The 27,052-nt window shown below is 36.8% G+C and overlaps 1 protein-coding gene across 1 annotated transcript in view; it reads right to left on the minus strand.

Moving 5' to 3' along the window:
- The window catches only part of CERKL (CERK like autophagy regulator), a 51,939-nt gene that overhangs the window by 19,202 nt on the left and 5,685 nt on the right, over positions 1-27,052 (minus strand). The window contains exons 2-3 of the mRNA XM_031505397.2: positions 11,106-11,348; positions 2,628-2,759 (exon numbers count right to left, since the gene is read on the minus strand). Coding sequence (XP_031361257.2) covers positions 2,628-2,759; positions 11,106-11,348 — 375 coding nt within the window. The remainder of the gene's footprint in view (positions 1-2,627; positions 2,760-11,105; positions 11,349-27,052) is intronic.

Consider the following 27,052-nt stretch of genomic DNA (forward strand, 5'->3'; position numbering starts at 1 on the left):
AGCAAACAAGAACCAAGGGCTTGGCCTCTACACATAGAAAAAGCAATATAAAATTAGTTCAACACTTTGAAACAGGGGATGCTTTCATGTGATACCTAAACATACTGGCACTCCTGTCACAGACTAAAATCAATGGGATTAACTGTTACTGATAACAGCTTTTTCTCATCCAGCATCAACACCAGTTATCTGTTGGTATTTACCATGTGGTTAAGTTAAAACCAATGCAATTTGTCCAACATTCCTTTCCTTTGTGGTTCAGCCATAAAAATAGGAGTTTGGGAAGGTTGTTATTTTTGCCTAAAAGTCCAGGTTGTAAGTATTTATAAATGGAAGCAAAAAAGTCAAAACTAGGAAGAGAAGTGAGACAAGCCAAGATTCTGTCAGGGTTTCCTTTATTTATTCTTATTTATTTATTATTTTTCTTTAAATTTGTGTAAGATGTTGCAAAATACTAATGTATTTCTAAAATACTAGCTTCAATTATCACAGTTTGCCAGTACTTGCAGGCATCTCAACAGTGGACTGAGATTTTGAAGAACTCAATTTTTGGAAGAGTCACCATTCTTATCCTTAGTTGCCCCATCCCAGCTGCAGCACAAAAAATTGCCCAGTTCTTAAAAGAGGCCAGACTTTATCTGTTTTTTCACCTTAGCCACAGTTAAAAGTACTGCTTCCGTTTAAATTTGCCAATTCACACTTTCTAGAGCTCTAAGCACTTTTTTGCTTACTGCAAAAGATTTGCTTACTGCATGTGACAAAAATAACCCAAAAACCCAGCAAAACACAATCCATTCCATAATACCTTTGGTTATTTTTACTGAAATTATTAAAGCACAGCACACAAAGCCATTTGGGGGAGAAAAAAAAAAAAAAAACAACAGAAAACTCTACAAAATTTTGAAATTATTAGAAAAAAGTAAATGTTACATCTCACTTATTTACATACACTCATTTATTTACATACATGTCTTTAGATTGCCATATATCCTTGGGTGGCAGAAAATATTTCTAAACACATAAGAAGTTTATTCCAAGAGAAGCTATAATGAAGAATAAGATCTGGAAAGCTTGATCAGAGAGGAAGCAACAGCTACCAATGTACAAGACTGGTGGAAAAGAGCTCTGTCTTCCAGCACTACACTGTCAATCTTTAATGCTCTGAAGTGGTTTTAGTAACCTGCAAATTTTTTATTTTATATGAACTAGGAGCCACTTCAGAAGTTCAAATTTGCTATAAAATTTTTGTGCTCAACAAGTTTTAATTTGGCATTCAATGAATTTTATAGATATGTATGTGGAAAAGTCAAAATGCAAACTATCTTCAGTGCAAAAAATGTACAAAAGCCTTCACAATTTCAGTACCTAATACAGATTGGTACACCACCAGTTTTATAAATATTGGCCATGTTCCAAAACAGCAGGAACAGCAAATGGCACACTCCAACTTCACAAAACCCAAAACAATTATGGAAGGAAAAAACCCAGTTCAATTTAGTCGAAATAAATCACTTGGTTTTATTTGAATAGGGTACCAGTGGACAGAACTTTTACTCAGCGCCCACCATCCCCCTCTATTTAAAAAAAAACCCAAAACATAATTCTTAATTATTTAGTTCTCTACCAGCATTGAAAACTGCAATGCAGTTTTCTCATTTTGCCTGTAGGAGGAGTGTTAGGCAGCTAATAAGCACAGGACTATTTCAACATTGCCAAAATAACCTCAATTGAATGACAGGCCATTAAGCATTTTTCTGGCTCAACCAAGAAGTTTCCTATTCAAATTTCAAAGAAAAATAATTTTTAAATAAACTTAAATCTGTTTTTGTTCCACTAGTAAAAATGTTTTTGAAACCTCCACAAATTGTATTCACAACTTGTATTAAAACTTTTTTAAAATTGTGACCGAACAAGGCTAAGTCAATTTCTTTTATGACAGCATTATTAGTCTGCTCACACCCTCCATGCCCTCCAGGTGGAAAACTATGTCTGTGAGAATTAAAATTTATATAAAGCTGCTGGCATTCCCTCTCAGTTCAGGGCATTTAAGAAATTATTTCTACAGAATTCTAATGCACACAATCTTTTTCGCAATTCTTCTAATGTGTCTTTAATCTTCCATTGATGTTACTTTAAACTGTGGGCTAAGTAGTTAAAAAAAATACATGGATACAGGGAATAAAATTAGCAAGATAATTTTCATCTACCATTATTGCACTAGTATATTCTCATGGCTAAATCAGATTTTATCAAAATAATTTTTGTCCTGCAACCTGAACAAGTCATCATTTCATAAGAAATTTAAGGAACAACTGCAAGATGAGACCTCTTATAATTTTTTTAAGCTGAAACTGATATCTAACTGATATTCAAGTCAGTTAGAACAGACATAGGAAAAAAGACTAAATTACTAGTATTGATTTCTATAGGTGAAAAATACTGAATCAATAACAGATTTACTGAAGCACTTTTTGACCAAATAAAAATACATTGTGTTGTATTAACTACAGTTCCTAATGCAATACTTGCAGTTAAAGGCAATAAGGATAAGCAGTAAATTCAAATTGTCTTGCATGCTTAACTATTAGTTTCACAAAGGATTAAATTATACCTCTGAAGCAATTTACCTGTGACATCAGTTTTTATGTCAGCAAGTTTAAAAAGAGGTGCAACTTTTTCATAATAAATGTTAGTGGCTTCTCTTTTGTGGCTGCTCGGATTAACAAACACTTTCAAAGATTTAGGTCTGTTTTGAAAACCTAAAAAGAAAACAAGACATTCAAGATTATACATAAACTGACTATTTTTACAGTTTAAATGTTTTTGTTTTTATTTTTTTTTAATCAGAACCATTACAATACTTGGACAGGATAAGTAAATTACAGTCTAAAAAAAAGTCTCAATTTCTTCTTGCATGTGCACTACTTATCTTTAAATTACAATATTGATTAATTTTGTGTGTACAGCTAATAAACAGGTGTAGGAACCAAAACAAAAAATGCATACGTCACAGCCTAGTTAAACCCTAATTCAGGAGCAGGGTGAATGTGAAGTTTGGGCACCAAAAAAGATAAAAACCCAAACACAAAAATATATCCTTGTTGGAATGTAATGACTCACTCCCAGCAGGCATATGAAAGTAACACCAACAAAACTGATGCAACAATCCAACACTTTTCTTTTCTGAGAGTGCAAATCAAAGAGTCCAAAGGAAATTTTCTTTTTGTAAAGGAGGTCCAAAATTACAAAAAAATAGCAAATTGGCAGTACCATTTGGAAATACAAGAATTATTGTTAATTTAGGCCTTTGGAGTAATAAACTCCAAGGAAATAACACAGAAATACTGCTATGCAAAGCTGGACCTTGTCTTGCACATTGATCCCATGAAGTAATTTTCTTATTTGAAACATGGCATTTTGTTGAAGAGTAAATAACTCATATTAAACCAATAACATTACTTTTCAAATTCACTTTCCTAGAATTCCTGCAATTGCCATAGTTCAGTGAGGCTGCTTTGCTACAAGAAGCAAGCACTAGTGTGCAATATTGTTCTTCTTTTGGTGTTTATTTAAAATGCTTGATTTTAACAATTCTGAATTTTGTTTCAGTATCACTTTCTTAGCCAAATAAAAGCTAGAATGTCTAGCAAGTGTACTGCTTTCAACATTCAAGAACAAAATTAGTAGTAGCCCACAACTCCAAAGGGAGCCAAGAATGAAATCACATCTTCCTGCCCCATGAAGAATATTACTTCAATTTTTGCAGCCACATGTACCCTCAGAGTGTCAACAGGGGCCTCCTGCAGCTCCTTCCACTTACTCTACCTCAACTACCGAACAGGAACAATTACTCAAAGAAATTATAGCTGAACACTATTTCAACATTAAAGAGGAAAGTATTCCTTATGATCAAAGCATTATTATAGAAGTCACAGAGATAATTTTTCCATTTACTTCATCACATCAAAGAATCTTGAAAACAAACTAGCTCCTTATCCAGTTTGTGTCAGAACATTTAGAAGAGTTCTTAAAGATACTGAAGGAAATTATTGAATCAGTTTGCTGCTATAACCACAAAATCATACACCAAAAAAAAAATGTATAACCATGTTTACGTCAAAATGTTGCACAAAGTGCCAAGTCATTGCACGGCAAATTAATGCTGGAGAATCCTGAATGCCTGCAGGAACAAGCACCTGTGTTCAAAAGCACCTCTTTCAAAAAGGAGAAAAAAGAAAATAGGCAACTTGGTGAGGACTGTGGATGTGTTGGGGGGAATGGTTGCTGATCAGCTACAAGAAAGCCTGATGATGTCCAATATGACAAACCCAAAGGCCAGCACCTGAGCCAGCGAAACCTCCGAGCGTGGGACGGGGCCGGGCCCAGCGGCAGCGCCTCAGAGAGCGCGGGCGGCCCCGGCAGGGAGCACGGAGAGAGCTGAGAGCCCGGGCAGGGAGCAGAGAGAGCACAGACAGCTCTGGCAGGGAGCAGAGAGAGCACAGACAGCTCTGGCAGGGAGCAGAGAGAGCACAGACAGCTCTGGCAGGGAGCACCTCAGAGAGCACAGACAGCTCCAGCGGACAGTGCCACAGAGAGCTCCAGCGGACAGTGCCACAGAGAGCACAGACAGCTCCAGCGGACAGTGCCACAGAGAGCTCCAGCGGACAGTGCCACAGAGAGCGCAGATAGCTCCAGCGGACAGTGCCACAGAGAGCGCCGGCAGCTCCAGCGGACAGTGCCACAGAGAGCGCAGACCGCTCCAGCGGACAGTGCCACAGAGAGCGCAGACAGCTCCAGCGGACAGTGCCACAGAGAGCGCAGACAGCTCCAGCGGACAGTGCCACAGAGAGCTCCAGCGGACAGTGCCACAGAGAGCACAGACAGCTCCAGCGGACAGTGCCATAGAGAGCGCCGGCAGCTCCAGCGGACAGTGCCACAGAGAGCGCCGGCAGCTCCAGCGGACAGTGCCACAGAGAGCGCAGAGAGCTCCAGCGGACAGTGCCACAGAGAGCGCAGACAGCTCCAGCGGACAGTGCCACAGAGAGCGCAGAGAGCTCCAGCGGGCAGTGCCACAGAGAGCGCAGAGAGCTCCAGCGGACAGTGCCACAGAGAGCGCAGACAGCTCCAGCGGACAGTGCCACAGAGAGCGCAGAGAGCTCCAGCGGGCAGTGCCACAGAGAGCGCAGAGAGCTCCAGCGGGCAGTGCCACAGAGAGCTCCAGCGGACAGTGCCACAGAGAGCGCCGGCAGCTCCAGTGGACAGTGCCACAGAGAGCTCCAGCGGACAGTGCCACAGAGAGCGCCGGCAGCTCCAGCGGGCAGTGCCACAGAGAGCGCAGACAGCTCCAGCGGACAGTGCCACAGAGAGCACAGACAGCTCCAGCGGACAGTGCCACAGAGAGCGCCGGCAGCTCCCGAGGGACCGAAGCCAGCATGAGGGAGCCGTGCCAGGACAGCCCGGAAGGGCAGGGGCTCGCCGGGCTGCAGGAGCAGGCCAGCCGGCAGCCCAAAGCGTGTCACTGCAGCCTTGTTCTCAGCATCTCCCGAGGCTGGCACTGAAGAACTGCTCCCGCGTTAGGCGGAGGCGCAGCAGGCCCAGAGCTGCACAGAGCTGCCACTGCGGCACGGGGCCGGAGCAGCCGCCCGCAGGAGTCAGCGCCCTGGCAGCCTCAAGGACAAAATCCACCGAAATCTTCCCTTGAGCATCTCCTGTGGCAGTCACAGGCCACCAAGCCGGGCTTCCCGCAGCCGCAGGGACAAAGGCAATGGACACAAGTGGCACAAGGTATATTCCAGTGTGAAAGAAAGAAAAACATCCTTCACAATGAGGGCAGTTAAGCCATGTCCATCCTTAAACATTGTCCATCCTTAGAGATTTTCAAAACTTATCCGGACATGGCTCTTAGCAACCTGATCGTTATTAGAAGCTCACCTGCCCTGAGCAGGAAGCTAGACCAAATCATCTCCAGAGGTCCATTCCAACCTAAAATCTTCTTGAGTCTCTAGAAACAGAAGGAAGCACCGCAGATAGGTACTGCAGTGAACTGCCTTTTTACAGGAATTACAACACAAACATGGAAGTCTAAACAAAAGCTCCCAAAGACTATTAATACATACAAATAACTATCATAAAGACATTATAACAGTGTCTTAATTGAAATACACAAACTAATATTGTTGCAGTCTTTTAGAAGTTATAAAAATATTAAGACAAAAAAATTCTATAACTTGATCATTTGCCTAAAGCATCAGTCAAAATTAAATTGATAACTTATAAGAACAATGACTTCTGCATCAAAAGAGAAAGGATTTAACCAAATTCATAAATGTGCTGTCATGTTTCTTACCTTATTTACAAGAAGCTGTGATCAGCTGGTCCTCCTAACACTCAACCTCCCACCAACACCCAGAGCTAAAAATCTGTAAAAACGGACTTCAGCCATAGATATCTAAGTATACCTTTAAAGTTACAAAAAATAAACCAAAAACACACCCCCAAATATACAAATACAGACAAAGCAGGGGGAAAGAATAGCAAAGTACAGTTTGTAGAAGTAGAGAAAACAGATAAAGTGTCAAAAATTCTGTTACCCAGACAGTGTGAGTTACAGTTCTGCGAAACAGACATCAGGAGAAAACTGAAGGGAGAAAAGCAAACATCACTATCTCACTTCAATGTTTCTGCATATGAGATGTAAAAGTTTAACCCTAGGTGGCAATATAAAGTTTCAAAAATCCTATGAAGGCAAAAGAAAATAGACTTTTCAGCTGGTGAGGGGAAAAAATCCTAGATTTTTGAGGAAATGGTTTAATTTAATTTTTTAAGAAAAATTAATTCATTAAATCATTCTAAACCAGAAACTGTATTTATAATTACATTTGTTGGACTATTGCTGAAAAGCATATCAGGGTTAATACATAAATCCTAGCAAGATTTTCAAGAACCAAATTGATTTACAGGACCAAAGTATTAAGATATTATCTTTGTGAGTATTTGAATATGAATTTGCTTTTTAGAGAGATAAAATACTTCATTGATGAAAATATTTTTCAAAAACAAGTCATTTGAGCAGGAATGTTACATTACTGAAGTGTTTTTATTTGTGCCAAATAATTGCCAACTGACATGAAGGACGATCATGACAAAATTTATTACTTTATCATTCCTGGTGTGCACTGGACACATTAGAATGCACCAAACAACTGAGTTTAATGAAAGCATATCCTGTAACAGCCAAAGATTAAACTTTCACAGAATATTACTGTGAAGCTTCTTTAAAGTGTTTCTGAATAATAATCTTTTAATTGTCTTTAAACAACATCTATATGAATGAATCAATGTCATTGACTACTGTGTGCAACTGATCCCAGTCTGCCAGCCTTTTGGGGCTCCCCTAACTGGTATTCTGCTATTGTTTCCCCTGGCTGCTCCATTTGAAACGAGCCAGCAGCCTAAAGCAGGAAGGCCAACTGTTCCCCTAGTACTAACAAATGTGCTAATATGCACTAGTTTAAACTTGATCTATCAAGTGAATCAGTGAACCATGAAGGGTGGTGGGTCAATCAGGGTGTTCTGAAAACAAAGGCTCCTAGGGCAGCAGAGACGCTGTGCTCAGACATACATCTGTGCTGCTTTCAGGCCCCAGCCTTAGGAAAATGGGTTTATGTTACAAAAGTTAAGAGCCTGGAATCATGTCATTACCACCTACATTTATAAATACTTTATACAACATTAGGAATATTATACATGAGAAAAACTAACAATATTAGACAGAGTCACTGATGTAACTATGGAGACACCACTGTTAATATTAACTAAGCTAAGTTAATGTTTAACATTAATGGTTTAATTAAAACTTCATGCATGAAGTTTCAGGCTTTCATATCAAATCCCCTTGTGATAGATAATACAGAACAGTAGATAAAAATAAAATGCACTTTCTGCTTATTTTGCTACCTTATCATTTATTCCTAACCACATTTACAGTCTTTTGTTAATTTACAAAATTTTTAACTAAAGCTTTTTCAAATCAGCTGTTAATAAGTCTTATCTTGTTTTAAAAAATGGATGAGCATTGACAACTGTCCATTTTCTCTCATTTTTGAGCCTGCCTCAACCCTTTCAGAACCACTGTGTAAAGGATTGCAAGATGTGCAGAGGATTTCAGATGAAACAGTGAATTCTACTGACACAGTGAGTTCCCACATGCTATGCCTGTGAATCCTGTACGAAAAGATGAGATGTATAAATGGAAATCACAGAGTGGGGTGTGCACCAGGGCTGACACGAGGGGACAGCACACTAGACCCTCTCTAAGCTGCCCTTTGGGGCCTTACAGAAACCAGCCCAGAGCCAAGGCTCCAGAGGTGCATGAGGATGGCAGTGGTTATCTCACAGCAGTTTAACACACATGTGATGTACAGATCAGGTTTCAGGAACACTCTATCAGTGAGCAAGCTCTTCATATCTAGCTGGCATGCACTGGAACAGCAGCAACAGCAGGCAGAAAATAGGAACGAACTTAAATATGGGAGGATGGTGGCACATATATTTTGTTATCCTGTCATACACACACAGAAAGAATCATAATAGCAGTCACTGTAACTAAATTCTAAACACTTATATCTGTGTGTGCTCACTCACATGATAACAGGCTTCATAAAAAATTATAGCTCAGTTAAATTTTAAATTGAAGTACTCTGAACAAAATCAAAGTAACATAGGACACTCACTGTGAAGATAACAAAAATTAATAGGGGAAAATCACGTATGAAATATTCATGCCAGACACAGATCACACTGTAAAAAGGAAACTGTGTACATGAAACTTATAAAATAAAATACAAAAGGTATTTATAAAATAACTTATATTTTATAAATATATTTTATATAAAATATATTTATAAAATATTTTTTTTTAAATCTTGATTAGAAACCTCCAGATAAACTTTGGCTCATATTATCACCAATAAACTTGCTATTGTTGTTCCCTAATTAATGTATATGCATAAAAACCTATAATCTTGTCAAAGGTAAACAAGCATAAATTGCATTTATCTGCAGAGGAAACACACCTGTCAGTAATATGTATTCCCATTTGTCAGAATGTCTAAATATTACTGACCAAATATGGGGTTTTTTTCCTACTTTGATAAATCACCTGCTTTTACTTTGATCCAGCCCAGAAACAATAAAAAAATCCTTCAAATAAATAATGTAGCAGTTAATGAAAAATCACTTTATGATCAGACAGACTGAGGAGGAGGGAGGATAGGGAGGTAATATTTACTGTTTCAGAAGGATAAAACCAGAAGCAGCCAATTTGAGTTCATTAAAAAGAACTATTACAAAAAAAAAAAAAAAAAAAAAAAAAGAAAGAAAAACAAGAAAAAAGCTGCAGCAAAAACTATGAAAATCTTTTACTGTTTTACACAGAAATATCAGCCACTGAGAAATCAACAGAACACAGCTTCATTGTATACTTTTAGTTCAGACTTAGAAGAATTTACACATTAGCAACTGGTATGATGAGGGTTTCATTTGGTTATATTTATGTCTCTGAGTCCTGTTTATTCCTGAAGTAGAAGGCTGATCAGAGATCCAAGAAACATCTGTACAAGGTCTGAGCTTCTGGAGAAAGACTGAAGCAAGAACTAGAAACAGCATTGCACAGAACACTTTTTTTTCCGGTTCAGGTGGCTTCCAATTACAAAGCTATAAAACAGAGGCTGCACCTTGAGGTCAAGGCAACCTGAGCTGGAGATTCTACAGCTTTTTTTTTTTCTGTGACCATATGGTATCACTGCTCCTGATAGATGGAGAGTAATCTAGGAACAAAACAGACATTTGCTCCTTATGCAAATGTCCTTGCCTTTATGGGTAGCTGGAGATCTACAGGAATCCTGGCACTTCTGCAGATTGAGATACCTCATGATAAAGTCTTTCAAAAGGGGAAAAGGAAAGGCACTTCCCATCTTCATTGGGAAAATCCAAAGCAAACAAACAATGCAAGAGTGCACTATTAATAACTTATGTTGTTTCTTTAATATTTGCTTGTGAAACTTTAGTAGAAGCACACCATAAATTCTTATTCAAAGTGTTGTTACAAACACTACAGATGTACAAGATTTGAATTCCATAATCTGGCTCAGTCTTAACAATTCAACTGGAGTTCTAGTAGTGTGTTGCAAGATAGACTGCTTTTCTTCTGTAATAAACAAACTCATTTGCTACAATCTGTAAACAGAGACACCTTTTGGAGTTAAATCAGAGTTTGGTATTGGGGAAGGGATGTCATTTTGGGTATTTAAATCAAAAGTGTGCTACATTCTGTGCCTTTCAAATATAAACTACAGTGAAAAGCTTGAACTTGTGGGGCTCTTTTCCCTATATGGTGAATATTTTCTCTTCTTTTTGGTAGAGTTTCCATAAAATAAAAAAAACCCCAACCAACTAACACTACAATTGGTTAAACAAAGCATCATGAAATTTGCATTAGCATAGGCAAACACAGAAAGATGCTTTTAAAGTAAAGAATTGCATTCCATCCCTATTGTCAATAAATTTTGTATCAAATAATGCAAGAGGAATCCTACAGAACCTTAAGAGCACTGCCACCTGTGTATTTATGATGAGGAAAGTCTCTCCCCATTAGGCTCCTAAGGAATATAGAGGTCTCAAGTGGGATTTCCTAAATCGTCACTAGAAAGTTCCTGAAGAGCTCCCAGAAGTGCAACTACTGCAGTACCATCAGGTGTGATGCAATTTCACGTGAAAATATCAACTAAATATGTTTTTTGTTTCAGAAGCAGATTTCCCAAAAGACTCTTCAGTAAGACTAAAGAAAATCACTTATTTTCAGTAGCTTCTAAAACTCTTCCAAAAATAACACCAATTTGTTTCATTTTTATAGACATATTAGTCAATTATTGTCACTTTTATAGATTTTACACTTGACCATGTACAACTTCAGTAGTAAACATTTGCCAGAATTAAGATTCCTATCTGTGTCTTAATTTCCACAGGTAAGATGTTTCTGAGCTTCAGTCAGCCTCATGTATTGCCAACAGAAATAAATGTGACATCAACCTCAATTAAATGCTTACCATTTAAAATTTCTTTCAGATGTCTAAACCATGACTGACAATGATCTTCACTTAAGTTATTTAAATGGATAGCACAGTCTGTAAGCTTATTCTCTTCTTTATTCAAGCATTTAAAAATTGTGATACCCAGCAAAGTACCACCTTTTTTCTGCCCTGCAAAGCGACGACGTTTCAGTTTTACTGAAAATACATCTTTCATTTCGATAATCTCCTCTTGAGCCTGTAAAGCCACACTGGAATCACCTGTAAGGGAAAAAAAAAAACAAAAAGAAAAGCATTACTACAGTGACTGGGAGTAACAACTAAAAGTATTGTTAGGGCTTCATCTCTAGGTTCACTTCTTGCATCTGTTCATGCTTTCATTGAAACTTATGACATATGATTTCCCTCAATCACTGGTCTTTTGTTTTACCAACTTTGTTATGTACCCAGCTGAACAAACAAAACAATTTCAAAGAGGTTATTTATTTACTCAGCTTTCTGGCGTTCAAAAAAATTATTAAATTTTCACACTCTAAGAAAGACGTTTTTAAATTCGCATTCAAAAAGCAAATTCTTTATTCTATTCACCTAAATCACAGCAATCATAGCAGTTATACTTGTAAATCATAGATTAGAAAGTGTGCTATGACCCAAGCTGACTATATGCTCCCTATATTTTTTCATTTGCTACAACAATTACCTTTTGTGTTTATAGCAGAAATGTGTCAGAAAACAGTCAAGAAAAAACAGTCAGACAAATAAGCCAAAACTGTGTTACCCATTTTTGCTTTCATTTTTGATTTATGAATTCAGTTTAGAAGGCAAGAAAAACAGTTCCAAAAAAGTTCTTGCGACAGTTCAAGATCCTCGTCCCAGGGAAGGTTTTGTTATCTTGTGGCTGTTATTTACATGGATACTGTGGCTGCAGATGCTACCACTTCATTTCCAAGTGCCTTTTGGAGATCTATCAACTGAGGCACTATGGTACAGGCTTCTCCTTTTTCTGCTCTATTGAGCTGCACTCAGATTCCTCAAAACCAAAGTCAAATACACAAACCGAAGGAAAAATATCGACCTTCCTGTAGGTATTAGATTCTTTGGACACAGAAAGAAAATTTTCCCTGCTTTCTTCATAATTACAGCAGACCTGATACAGCATATCAATAAAGGTCCCTTTCCAGCCCAAGGCAAGAAATGCTAGAAACCAGAAAACTTCCCCAAATCTAGCAACAACTCTGGATTCTCAATAGCAAAAACTGTAGCAGATTCTGTTTGATCAATAGATGATACATGCTGTACTGGAGTGTTGGGAAAACCTATTTTAATTGTCACCCAGGGAAAGATGGACAGCGCCCCCTGTTCATTACACCACATGAAGATAAGGGTTTCAGAAAGTCATATACTTTTTCTGGGCAGGAAAAAATGACTTTGTCAATTCTTGTGACAATTTGATACTGGCATTTCTCAACATAATTTCTGAAAGGAGGCTATGCAGTGATCTTTTCTCTATCCAGGAATCCTGGATGGCTTCTCAGCCATGCTAACACAGCTAAAGCTCAAGTCAGTATAACTTCTCCTCACAATTCTCAACAAATCCATTTTTTTTCCTGTTCTGTATCAAATTACCTGCAACAAATAGAAGCATGACCTTGTTATAATTCCCACATATTTTTCCCAACTTGTTAGATTTTATCGTCCTAATATCTCCATAAATCAGCTACTAAGGTGTAAAACTGGGCTGAAATCATTCCGCTCCTAGCAGGAATACTGGGACAAGTAAATGTTGGTGTGCATTGAGATAGTACACAGGCAAGTCCATATTTTCAGAAGTACACAGCAAATAAACAGGAGAAAACTCACCTAAATAATTTTCTTAAAACCCCCAACATAAATCCTGAAGTACTGTACACAACGGCTGAAAAAGTATTTTCAGTCAATGTATCCTTAAAAATGAGGGAACTGAGCGGGAAAAAAATACTGTATAACGGATTCCATTTGAACTAATATTTTACAGAAACTCAAAGTGAACATTGTACAAGCAAACTTGGTACTAACATTACTAAACCCAAGATCTAAGTTTCTGTCAAAATTTGTACTGCTCTTCTAAAACATTTCAGGGTAAATAGTCTTTGTAGGCCTGAAATTAAAAACTGACTGGTGAGGTCCCAAATTACCTAGAACTACATAGTTTAATATCTACATTAAAGACTTGCTTTAACTTTTAAAACAGAATTTTTGAGGGGGTCTGCTTAGGTTTTTTTCACAACGTCTCACTGTCAGACATACAGTGCGCTGAAAATGCCAGCACACAACCTCAATGTTTTAGGAGAATGGAAATATAACCACAACCATTCTGTAGCAGTAACTAAGCTGCAACTTTCATTTCCCCAGACCAATGCAAATATTCTGAGTTTGTTTTTTAAATACTTTTAAATAAATCATTCTTTAAAATAAACCATATTTTGGATTTAACTCTTAGTTTTGCTGAGGATATCATGAACTCTATTATGCCAATGTTATGAATGTGCACCAGAACTAAGTTACAAACTTTAGCCTGTTTATCCAGCACAAGTCAAGTAAAATGGAGGCCTGATAAAACACTTTTTATTCCCCACTAGCTTTCATAAAATGGCATTTAGTCTTAAGCCAGGTAAGATCTGAATTTTCTTCTCATGACTATTTCAGCTAGTTATTTACTTGTTTGTGCATTTTCCTCTTCCTCTATATTTATCAAATTCTTATGTTGCTCAGATGCACATCAAAACTATTGATATTTAAAATAAAATATTCTTACTAGTCAGCACTAGACCTTCAAAACCACTATCTGACCTTGTTGGTTCTACAGGAATACATTTCCAGAGGCATCCTGGAAAAGGATATAAACTCTAGGAATGCTGAATTGTAAAAACCTTCATCCTCAAGTTTTTCTAGAGAAAATGCTGAATTAGCTAGTAGGATGAGGACAGCCCATTTTATCTTAAAATTGTAAAGAAATCTGCATAAAATCCCAGGCATATTCTATAATTTCCATTGTCTCTGCTTACTGAAAATAAGACCATCACAAATGCAGCATAATTTTATAAAACAACCCAAATAGAGAAAATTTAAGTCATGAGCTGTATTTATAAAATATTTCTAGAATGAGGTAACAACCAAGCTTACTTTTGCAATAAAGTATATATTGTATTAGACACTTTTTAAACTTTGAAAACCGCATTGGCTCGTTAGTATTGTATTGGTTATTGCGAGCAGTTTCAGGACATTAACTGTCCTCTCACATTACTCAGAAAGATATTGGGTACCATCTGTTCTTGCAAGAGATTTAAGTGTACATCTATTAGATATCATGCTATTTATTTAATTCAGTACCCACTTCCCATTGTTGTATCTTCTGAAAAAAAAAAGTCAATTTAATTACAAGGAATAAAGATAATCTCTTCTACCAGGCTGCCTTGTCATCATGAAAGCAGAGAGGGAACCTGCATAAAGTAGGTTACAAGCATTAGGAAGAGCAAAACTAACAGCACTTAACATTTAACAAAGATCTAACAAAACCAGAATATATGGCACTTTAAAAAAAAGTTACTATAAGCCAAGGGCTTGTCTGAATCAATCTCAGCACATCTGTCTGATGTAGAGCGTAAACAGGATTAGAGTTGGATTTATCTGCTTGACGCTAATTGTACTCACAGTTTCTGCACATGTCCACTTTTTTTTTTTCCAAATACAGCATGAAAAAAGAAAAACCTGCCTGGATAGATGAATTTCTAGGAAGTTTTATGCCCCTATTTGTCATCTCACTAATTTCAAGTGATGAGACTATCCTATCTTTTTCCTATTTATGGTAGTCAAATCTCTTATTTAACAAAAAAATTATCTCTGAATCAACTATACTGAGATAAATCAAAAGATGAGGAACTAATACACACAAATAGAGTTTAATTGTAAATAGTAAACCAAGTTTTAATTAGTTTAGAGTGTTAACTGCCTCATGTTTACAGCAAAATTGATGAAAATATACACAAAGAAAAAGAGCATTACTACTGAAAAAATAGAACAGTTTTAAAGAAAATGTGGTATTTAAGTATAAACACCAACACTTCAACAAGGAACCACTTTTTGGACTGTTATCTTACCACAGAAGCCCAATATCTAGATGTGATACTTAAGGACTTGATTTCCATAACAAATATCTGAGTACATGGAAAATACCAGAAAACACACATGAAATGTGACTATAATTCAAGTACAAGAATTGGACACTAAGCAAAGAGTGTTATACTCCCTTGGTCACAAATGCTTCCTGTGACCTTTGACAAGACACCTAGCCCTCCTGACTATAATGATTAATTAAACCTTATACACATTTTAGTCCCTCTGCCCCACTACATTTTCAAAGTTTACTTCCTTCATAGTTGATTGATACAGCTGAGTGCAGTGGAACTTAACAGAAACAATTAGAAATTTTAAAAAATCATCAAGACCATACTAAAGAAAATACAGAAATACAGTGATCAGTACTTATTATAGAACTGCTTTATTATGAAACACTTATTTATTATAACATTGATCACAGACCATCCTACACTGGATGAACACTACTTTCAATATAACAATTTGGGACATACAATAAAATATAACTATATTAATATAAACTAAAAAAGAAAAATAGAATTCTAAATATAATTATTTTTGACAGTATGTCTATAAATCTATGTTTAGGAATATTTAGTATCATGTCTAGTGCATAAAAACCAGCACCTACTAGCCCATCAGTTACTAAGCCCATTTTTCCCTCACTGTAAATCAGCAAAGCACAGAAAGCAGCATGCAGCTGATTCATAAAACCTCTACAGTTTTCAGCTACTTATTGATTAAGAAGGGCTGGCAGTGAGAAAAGCAGATATGATCTTGCCAGAAAAGCCAAGAAAAACTGCAAAGCTTTTCTGGCTATTTAGCACTTATTTAACTACTCTAAACATGAGACAGAAAAGCCATTTCAAAAAACACATGAATTTTGAATGATTTCTTATTTCAAAAAGATAGGTCATGCAACACTTCTGGTAAAATTTGATGCTATGCCTCTTACTCTCTTCTGCAAGCAGAGAAAGCAAAATTCCAGTTTCTGTTTGCCAAAAGTATCAAACGTAAGCTGAGGAGAAGGTGGTACAGCCAGGGCCAGGTTGGGGAAGGGCTGGTTTTTCTTTGAAGATTAGTTTTACATTACTCTAGTCCTTTAAAAAGGTGTTACAGGAGAAGTTTAACACAAGTAAGGCCCTAATCCAGAAATGCATTTCTCAGACTGCGTGCAATAACCTGCTTGGGAGCAGCAAGGAGCTCAGAAAGTATTACAAGGGACTGAAGGGATGCATCTCGGTTTCTGCAGAGCTGGAGAGAAAAAGCAGGGTGCAACTACTCACTTCACCTTTTAATGGCAGCTATTCACTTGCAGCAGCAGCTGTATTCCTTCAGGGCAGAAAACTGAGCTTAAAAACATCTGACAGGAATACAACCCATTTTCATTCTCCTTCTCTAGAGAATCTTAGGGAGAAGTGATGTATTTTGCCAAGCAAATGCAATTCCTTCCTGCTAATCCCTCTCTCAATACAGACACCTACCCTCCACTCCCCAGCCATGACTGTGCAGTCCAGCCCTTTTCCCCAAGTCTGGCTCTGGGCAGAACCCAGCTGAGTCAAATCATCTCCTAAAGTAACAGAGCTTGCCCACTTTTCCCCTGGTTTATTCTTCTGACACATTGTTTAGTACAATCAGTTCAACACAAGTCCTACAAAACTAGAGATGCTACAAAATGCTATGAAAATTCACAGCAGGGAAGAAGGAAGACCTGGGACTGTCTCCTTTCATCAGGTAGTCAACATGGCCTGAGCCAATCTGCTGTGCATTTTCCCTTCCAATTGTAACTCCCCAAAGAGTCAGTAAGAACTGGAAAAGAAGAAGTCATCTTATTTTAAACTACTATCACAGATAGCTACCTCTAAAAAATAATATTTTTACAAAGAATAGCAGACATATTGTAAAATAAAATTCCGGAATAAATTTGTACTTCAAGTCTCAATTTTTCAACACAACACTGGCCAAAAAATCCAAGTAATTTTCCAATGCAAATCTCAGTCACAGGATAAAGGCTTACATTACATAACAGAATAATTTCACTTATTTCTAAACACTTTTACTATAGTCACAGCATGGGTAAATCCATCTAAAACTGTAACCTTCTACCTTTCCACTTCTCCTCTTGTCCCTCACCACTTTTCAAATGGTTCTTTCCTCAAGACACTACAACCAGCTGATTCCAGCCCCTCTTCTCCACCATATCTGTTAAAAACGAATTCTCAAGCTTCTGAACATCCCCACCAAACCACAGGGCTGTTGCACATACAGCCCCTGTGCACAGCATCCTATCACAGCAACTGAAAGAAGGGCAGCTTTCGGGGACAATTGGTGTAGTCCTTGAAGTCTTGAGCTGCATCAGACTCAAGCACTTAAAATTTGGTTAAGTTTCACTACAGCTTTAAATGATGGCAATAGGCAAACTTCCAAAAAGAACAACCATCACCCAACTACTTAGTTCTGGCAGAACCAAAAGAAAAGAGGATCCCACACTGTAAGAGCATAGTTGAGTACAGCTCAGAGGCTGGCTTTGCTGGAGCTGAGGCCTTGTGGAGAAAGGCCAGGCCTGGGACTTCCCCTCTGAGCATGACCACATCTCAGAGCCATGCTCATACCCAGAATCCTGGTCAGCAGCCCATGGAAAAGGCCTTCCTGTGGTCATGAGGCTCATCAGACATCCATCCATCAAGCTTTCATTACTGTCTTGACTCAGCTCTCACATAGAGCAATGAAGTACCCTGCTTATTAACTACAGGCTAATGGCAGAATTTCATTAGAAAAACATACTGACACTGGCAGTTTGAAAAGAAGTCAGAGAGCTAATTGAGTAAATACCTCTGCAAAAAAAGTGTGATTGAAGCTTTAGCAGAAGGTCTAACGCTGTTCCAGAGAAAAAGCTTCAGCTTAAGGAAGAGGTTCCCCTTCATTCTACAAATACATTTGAAGGAGATGATTAATTTTAAAATAGCATAAAGATCTATTGGGAATAATGCTAGAACAACAAGGTAAGCTGAAAAGAAGCAAGGCAGACAAGGACTGATTCCCATCCTGAAGCATTTGAGAGGATGCATTAAGCAAAAGCTTTGCTTTTAATAATTACACTTTCTTATTAACATCAGAGCAAGAAAGAGGTCACTGGAAATGTACTATAGAAAGCTCTACATTTTATATTAAGAATATGGCCCACATACTGCCTAATTTCATAATATGATTTGGCAAGTAGCTGCAAACCTTAGTGGCTTAAACTTTGAGGCTTTTCATTTAATTAGTAAGAGAACTTATGGTAGGAACTTCAGAGTAACAACATGGTAAATAGCATCACTGATTTCCATCATTTCCCAAAACCTCCCCAAACATATGTATCAAATTAAATGATTGGTCTTACACAGACCAAATATACAGCCATCATAAAAGGGAAATTATTTTGTGAGAGATTTCTGAAATAAAGAGAAGACTGGTATCTAGTAGCCTACATGATTTAATAGAATGGGCTAGCAGAGCTGAAATATACTAAAGAATCCCCAAAGAGGAAACATGAGCTTAATTTTACATGTTCTTGAAAGCATCTCACATATACAATGTTTTGTACCTACTTATTTATGCTACAATCACAGCAATTACTTCTGTCATTTCAGAAAATAAGGGGAAGTGGGGAAACAAATTACCTCTTATGGCCACATAACATTACTGAGTTTGATTAATACAAGTTAACAATTACTTTTACTTGGAGTCTTGCATTAGATCTGCCTCAACCTCAAATACAGATTTAGAAACCATCCATATTGCTAAATATAAGTGTTCAGTGAATTCATCGTGTCTCAAATATCTGAATTTTAGTCTCTTCTGGAAAAGGTTTTCAAGAAATATTTTCTTCAGGAAAAAAGAACAAGCAGCCCATTCTAAAGACAATTCAACTTCCCTCTGTAAACTTGATAATTCATGTACCCTAGCAAGTGATGCTTTTAGCTATCAAAGCATAGCTATCAGCTGCTAGATGAGCTCATCCATGAACTTCTATATGTTTGGCTTTATCCTCATTGATCTCTGGTCTAGTTCCTTTTTTTCAGAGATTTATGAAGGAAACTCTGTGATCCTTTGTATCATTGTATCTGCTTCTCCTGCACTAGCCCAAGGGCAAGACATGGCAATAGCACCACCAGAACCTCTGACAAGCATAAAACCCTTCCCTCACCCCAACACTCAGCTGCCACTTAGGAACAGGAAGAATGCAGGCTACACCACTTTGCCTGCAGGGGTGAATAAATCCTATTTTGTTCATGTATACCACACTAGTAACAAACTTAAAAGAAAAGTACCAAAAAACCTCCAGAATTTTATTAGATAATCTTTATAATAGAGATTTTTTTTTCCCCTTTCTTCTTATGGACACTGTTCATATTTCTCTAACTTTATAAAATATTTTTTCATATAAAAAATATAATTTATATTACATGATAGATGTACAATACAAAAATTACTTGGAATGCAACACCAAATTCAAGATATTCTTAGTCAATTGTGCAGTATACAAATTAGTACTTCATATAAAGAGAAGGCTTATGAAATGCAACACTCCAGAAGCTTTCTTGTATTACAATTATTTTTCTTATATCGAATTGACTCCATTTGCAATGATGCATAATTCTGAGACTGAGGAAATTGCATTCTCAGACTGTCATCAATTTTAATTTTCTTTTTTTGTAGCTTAACACTATGACATAGCTCTCACAAAAGATTTGATACCAATATGATGTGACACAACTGAACCAAACCTTAATTTCACTCACAGTGAGAAATCACAGGATTAAGTAACACTGTGCAGTCTTTTAGAAAAGTTTATTGCTTCCAGATGGATGCAAGTTTCCTTTCAGCACTGATTTTATCTTCTGTACACAGGGTGCCAATGTTACTATAAATATAGTCAAAAGCAGTTATAAAGATAAATTATTAAAATATTGACACAAACAAGCTCATACAATAGTTCATCTCTGCACAAAGTAAGGATAACTACATTAGAGTGCTGTGTGTCTCACAAATGTTCAATAGAACAACATGCACACCCTTTTTAGAAATTACTACCCGTACATGAACAAGCACAAACGTCCAAGGTATCCAGAAAATGATTTCTAATTCCAACTGCGTGCTCTTTGCCCCATGTTGTGTAGTGCCATGTGTTTCCCTGCGTGGTGCCACCAGGACACCCACCTGTGCCCGTGGATCTGCACCGAGCTCAGGGCACGCTCACTGCATCGAGCAGCAGGCACACTGCAACACACCCGTGTCAAACAAAAACTGCAGATAAGAAATATCTCTGAGCTAATTTAAATTGTGGTCCATTGCATCAGACGCTTATAAAGTCTATCAACAGGCCTACAAAATATTTAGCAGAAAAAAATAATGCTAGGCAATATCTGGTTAGTCTATGAAAAATTATATATAATGCTATTCTGAAAATTAAAATGCACTCAAAATTATCAGGTGTAGCCCTTAGAGTTGTTTTAATATTTTATGTTGTTATACCATTCAGAAATTATATTAATAAATGGTAATGAGTCATTTAAATATTTTTTGAAATTTTCATGAGATTATCAAAAATCTGGAGATCTCCATTTTGAATTGTGACATAATCAGTGCATAAAGTAGAATAAGTTAATGCATTTCAGAGAACATGCAGAATTCATAAAATGCTTTATGAATAAAATGTCAACATTGAGTACCATGAAATTCAACATTAAGTATAGAGCTAACTTTCACTTTTATATCAAATGACTGTATTAGTATACTAAGTACATATATGGAAACCTACCTATTTTCTGACTGCTTTAAAACAGAGCCACTCATCAAAAAAACCCTCCAAAGAAACACACCCCAAAATGCTCCACAATGTCTGCTTTGCATCCTGGCATGCACCAACAACTTCAAACAAACCTCTCCAATGTACTTTATGCAAGTTATTTGGCATCTACTACCAACTCCTCTTACCTCCAGTACAGTAACTGCACTTGCAGTTCACATTTACATTCCTAATCCTAGTACTAAGTACTAAAATCAAACTGAAAGATTACTTATTGACATATAAAAACAAACAAACAAGCCAATTTCTGATCAGTCTTCACTGTTGAATAAATACGCCAGATGACAAAGATGCACTTCAATTCTCCCATAATTTACAGAAAATTTTACTTCCTCAAACTTCTAAATGCTAGCATTACACTAGTATGCACAGGGATTGTCACTATGAGGCTGAAGTAAGTATCTTACTTGCAGATCCTATGAATTTTACTCACAGTATCACAATCTTGCATATGGTGGCAGAGTCAGGGAGCAATTCCCATTCAGAGCACCCACACAGCAACAGAGATGCATCTTCAGACTCTTCAGCACACACTTGCACAGTGTGTTATTGTTACTATTCCATACATGTTTTCCTTTATCACAATATTAAGTCTATTTTTCCTCATTTAAAAGTAAATTTAAGAAATATTAGTTTTTACACATATCCAGACGCATATTACAAATAATACAATAATCTTTGACTTAGCCATAAAGTGAATTAGTGCAAGAAAATTATCACCACCTGTGTTCAAGTAATAATCAGTATTGATATCTTGGCACACATTTTTAAGTGGCTGACATAACAAACAGGAATGGATGTTTTATATTAAGGGTTTTCTTCTGTGAACATCAGAAATCTTCTCAAATATATTTATGGATAAATAAATATATTTTTCAATAAATAATTATTTAAATAAATATAATTTTTTCCATAAATATATTTATGGGAAAATACCATCAAAGTATATTGAAGTTACACTTTTTCCCTATCTGAAATTGATCAAACTAGACCAATTGCAATTGTTTTAGACTCTTATCCTATACAAGTCTATGTCTTTGGAATTTACCTTCCTTTCTCCACAACAAAAATAAATATATAAAAAAACACCCAATACTACAATAATTGGAAGCAGTCACATGAACAGTATTTTTAAGGGAATTATGGATAAGAAATTCAAGTTTCCTATACAGTCTGCTCCTGCTCTGTAATTCTTAACCAACATTTAATAAAATTAACCCCTTTGTATTTTGTTAGGCAAATAACATACTTTCTTTAAGTGGTACTGTTTCACCAATAAAAAGAAGTACCTTGCAAATGGAAGGTTAGGCAAGCTGAAGTTCAAATTCTATCATCAAATCTTGCTTGGCACTGCAGACACTGGTGGAATTGCAAACTAGTGATGTGTGTGCTTTTACTCAAAATATCCTTTAAATATAATTCAACTGGTTTCTGGTATGTAAGAGCAGCAATACCAGGACAGAGCAAATGTCCATCTGTCCCAGTATCTTATATCAAACCATAGCCATAGGCAGATGCTAAGAGAAGAGAAGGAATAAAGAAAGCATTTATTCTGTTTCCCACTAGTACTTTTCCATTCCCCACCTGTTTTCATTTGGGACATCCTGAACTGACTGTGGTTTCTACACATTTAAGAGCAGTAAAATGAGACCTTCTATCTCCATCTGAATCCACAAAATCTTTCAGCATTAACAATCCTTTGGCAGTAAGTGTTACAGTTCTCTTATCTATTCATTTGGTTTTCAGTCTGGTTCTGCTCAGCCTTATTAGAAGCACTTTATTTCTTATGCTGCAAAACTGCCACCTACTTGTTCCAGACCATCTCAAGTACTTTCCTTGCAGACCAAAAAGTGCCAGCCTGGTCTGCCACTCTCATCCAGAAGCCATTATGTACCTTTACCCACTGTCACCCCTTGAACCTTCTCCAGTCCCACATTGCCTTTGCTGAGGACACTGAACTGCACACAGTATCCAAGATGTGGTTAAATAACTGCTGGTTTATAGAGCATACAAACATCTGCTTTAGTCTCTACTTACGTTCTAATTATCCTTAACATAATAATCCTAACAACTGTTTAAGTGACAGATGACATTTTCCACATGATAAACCTATAATCATGCACATTAGGAACAGTATAGCTTCAGCTCCTGATCTTTATTCCAAGATGATGGCATTCAAGTAAGAGATCAATACACTAATAATTTCACTATGTGTAATTATTCACACTCTTGGACTCACTGTCCTGTTGCCTAGTCAAATCTGTAAAATTGCAATACCTTTGAAGTTGTGCTGTAGGCAAGAACTTACTTTATTGCTCTGCTCCTGCATAAAATCAATATTGTTAAATGCTAATGAAAAAAAAAAAAATAGTATCTGCTTTAAGCAAGACAAACATTTGGGTACATTTAAATCATGATACATTCAGTACTGAATTTCTGTGTGTACGTTCCCCAAATGGTTTCCATAAAACAAGTGAGACCTAGGGACAAAATTTCAAAATCACCACCTGCTCATCTCCATCATATTTTAAATAATTAACTACAAAAAAAAAAAAAAGCTCTTATTTAATTTTAACTTGTACTGCAGTTAAAAAAAGAAACAAACATTGATCATGTACATATTTCTCTCCTAAGCATTGTTTTCCAAACCAACTCCAGTTACTATTAGCCCTGTTTAATGAGTGTGTTGCAGTCAAGTGACCAAGAAACATTACATTTGACATTAAATACTCAGAGTATTCTTTTTCCTTAAATAAAAACAATACAAAATTAAAAATAGACATCTGTATACAATCTTTTCCCAATCATGAAAACATACAATACACTTAGGTTTACCAGAGAATGTCAGCTGCAGAATATATGGAATGAAATCACAAATCTGTTCAAAGTTTGAATCTGACATGAGTTACCACCATCTATAGCCATCTAACTGTTAGTATATTATTCACTGGCACCACAATAATTTTGATCCCTAGCTAATCACCTCACTCCAAGTTCAATTACATAGATGTGACAGAGCAGGCCTTTGGGAAACCCAAAACCATCCAAGTGTGAAATCTTTCAGTGCCTTTCTTGACAGAGCATTTTGACAAGTCTCTAAAAGGCCATGCAACAAACAGGAGATCAGAGAGAGGACTTGGACAGGAGCAATCTCATTTTGAACCATCTTCAGAACAGTCAACAGATCAGCCAGGCAAAGATGTGCTATTTTCACATAGAAACACAGCAAATCACCTTGAATGTTTTCCTATTTACTGTTAGCAACCTATTTACAAGAATTTTCACTCCTTAGAATTACATAGGGCTTTCTTCAAAAGCCATTTTCATATGTTATTTTTAAGTGACAATACTTGTTCTATTTATACTATGCTGTACTAAAACAACACAGAAAAATATAACTACAAGATAATTTTTAAACTTTTGTCAAATGACAGGAGGGTAATATAACAATGAGTACTTAATTACCCAAACTCAGCTCAGTATGTGCAAAACAGCATTATACTTATTCATAAGGATTCATTGCTGTTACCCTTAACTTGATCGTTCACGTGTCAAATTTTGTTTTTCCAAGACTGTCTGCTCTGTGTAAAGATCTGTTTCCAGGATACCTATAATTGTGCAGTACATAACATCTGTTGCTTTGCATTTTGAGAGCCTCACAAAGAATACTTTCCTATATTCACTTGAGTGTATGGACTGGCAGAACAGATATATTGTCACAGTTCAAATAAACTGACAACTACAGCAACTATTCAGTACTGAAAAGCATCCAGCTACCATCTGACGTTGCTCAAACAGGCAAAAGCCAGGAAATTCAGAGTTCAGCACTGAATTCTGTTAATGAACTGACCACTTGTTTAAACTTGCAACACACAGGTGAGAAATAGCCATATGCTAGAGACCAGTGAGTTACACCAAGTCATTGAAAAAATTGTTGTCAGTGATTTAAAATATTCCTATGACAAGTAAGTGAAAAACTGGGGAAGGAGGAAGTTCCACCAGATCTTAAACATAAGTGAATTATGTTTCATCAAATCCCTTACAGGTAGGCTACCAGACATCAAGTCTCACACAAAAAAAACAATGATGCTTACAATGTCCATTTTCTTTTATAACACCTGAGTCACTGTTCAAATATTCTCTTCAACTAAAGAGGGAAGGGTTCCTAAATCACAGGACAAGAGTTCCAAAACTACCTCCCTAGAGAAATAGTTTGAGACGTACCATCCACACTTTTAGTCCACAGACACCAGTATTTTTGAAACAACCTGAACAATTGAAAGGAAGGTGTTCTAGTCACTTATTTTAAGCCAGCAGTTTAAAAAGTTTTTAAAAAAATCACAACCCAAAAAATTGACAGTTAATATCTATGAGACAGGAATCAATTTAGAAAAGGATCTTGGTAAAACACAATTCTATAGTAGTCACAGCACTAAATGGCAAAAAGGTCAAATTTTGAAAGGAAACAGCAGATACCACCACAAAACTAGCAGATGTTCCTAAAGGATCATCTGTACAAAAACATAAGCATATGTGAGAGAAATCCAACACTATCACGAAATCAGTTGGTGTCTAACATAATAGCAGTTCCTTATGGCAATATGGTAATACATGTATCAGATACTCAACACATTATGGCTTTTTGTCTGCACATACTGTTGCAACATAAGTCATAAAATCCAGGACCACTGATTTCCTCAAAAGGAAAACATTCATTCCACAACCCACAAATGTTAAGGAACACAGATTATTCTGTTCTTCAGATTATGTTCTCAGATTTTCAACCACTTAAGCTTTTTCATAAATTGCTTTAGTAGGATAAAAATACCTTCGGAGTACTGCATGTGCTAAATAAAACCTTCCTTCTAAAGGCAGTGCATAATATAGCCAGATAAACCTAAAGCAAACAGCAAACAAAAAGGGATTTCTTCTATCCAATATCTATTTATTTGGGTTTTACATAATTGCAACAGTATCTATTATTTACTTGCTGCTTCTGTAACATAAGTAGTTAACTTGACATTTACAAGGAGAGTAAAATTGTTTCTCTAAGTTTAGTTTTATTGATTCCAACAAGAGCAGGTGGCAGACTTCCCTGCTTTTATTTCTATTTTGCAACTGCAGAAAAAAAAATGCATTTTTATGCATTTTCCAATTAATTACACTTAAAAGTTAAGATAAGTAGGAAACATTTGATGCAATAGAAAAAGACAAAGGTGCATAAGAGAGGGGTACAGATTCAGGGATGATATAATAAATGACAATCAAAGAAAGAATACAACAGCATTTAGGATCTGAAAGAAGGGCTAAAAAAGTTAGTATTTCTGAAGGGCCAAAAACCAGGATAATTAAGAAACTGAGACAAGAGACTTCTCTTAGATATGGGAAGATAAGAAAACTTAGATATGGGATTTGACTGCATATTCTTTAATAATTTAAAAGGAACACTCATTTACACTGAGAAAGAGCTACAGTATTACAGCACTATTGTGGATATTAAAATATCACTAGCATGGGTATCAAAGATTGGTTAGCATATCAACTTTTTTTTGATATACACCTTTGGATTCTCTCCATCATGTTCTATAAGCAGGACCATCAATTGATTCTTGCACACCTTTGCCCAAAAGGCATAGTCAAGAGTTGTCAACTACGCTGTGAACAAGAAAATTACAGAACCTTGATTTTTTTTTTTTAATAAATTCACATTCTACTTCTTATTACCTTATTATGTCTCCTCTAACTCCCCAGTGATTCCTCACCCTGCAGCACACACCCTCCCACCACAGCATCACCCTGTATGTCTCCCTGTCTGCCCAGCAACAGCTCCAGCATCCCCTCCCTTCACTCACACCCTCTCCACAGTACCCACAAATCCCTCCCACACCCACGGGGCACTGCCCCAGAGCCCCTGCACCCACAATACATCAGCTCACCCCCACACAGAGCTCCTGACTGCCCCCTGATCCCCTCCTATCAA

This window comes from Lonchura striata, chromosome 8 (assembly GCF_046129695.1).
Source record: "Lonchura striata isolate bLonStr1 chromosome 8, bLonStr1.mat, whole genome shotgun sequence".
Classification (NCBI taxonomy): Eukaryota; Metazoa; Chordata; class Aves; order Passeriformes; family Estrildidae; genus Lonchura; species Lonchura striata.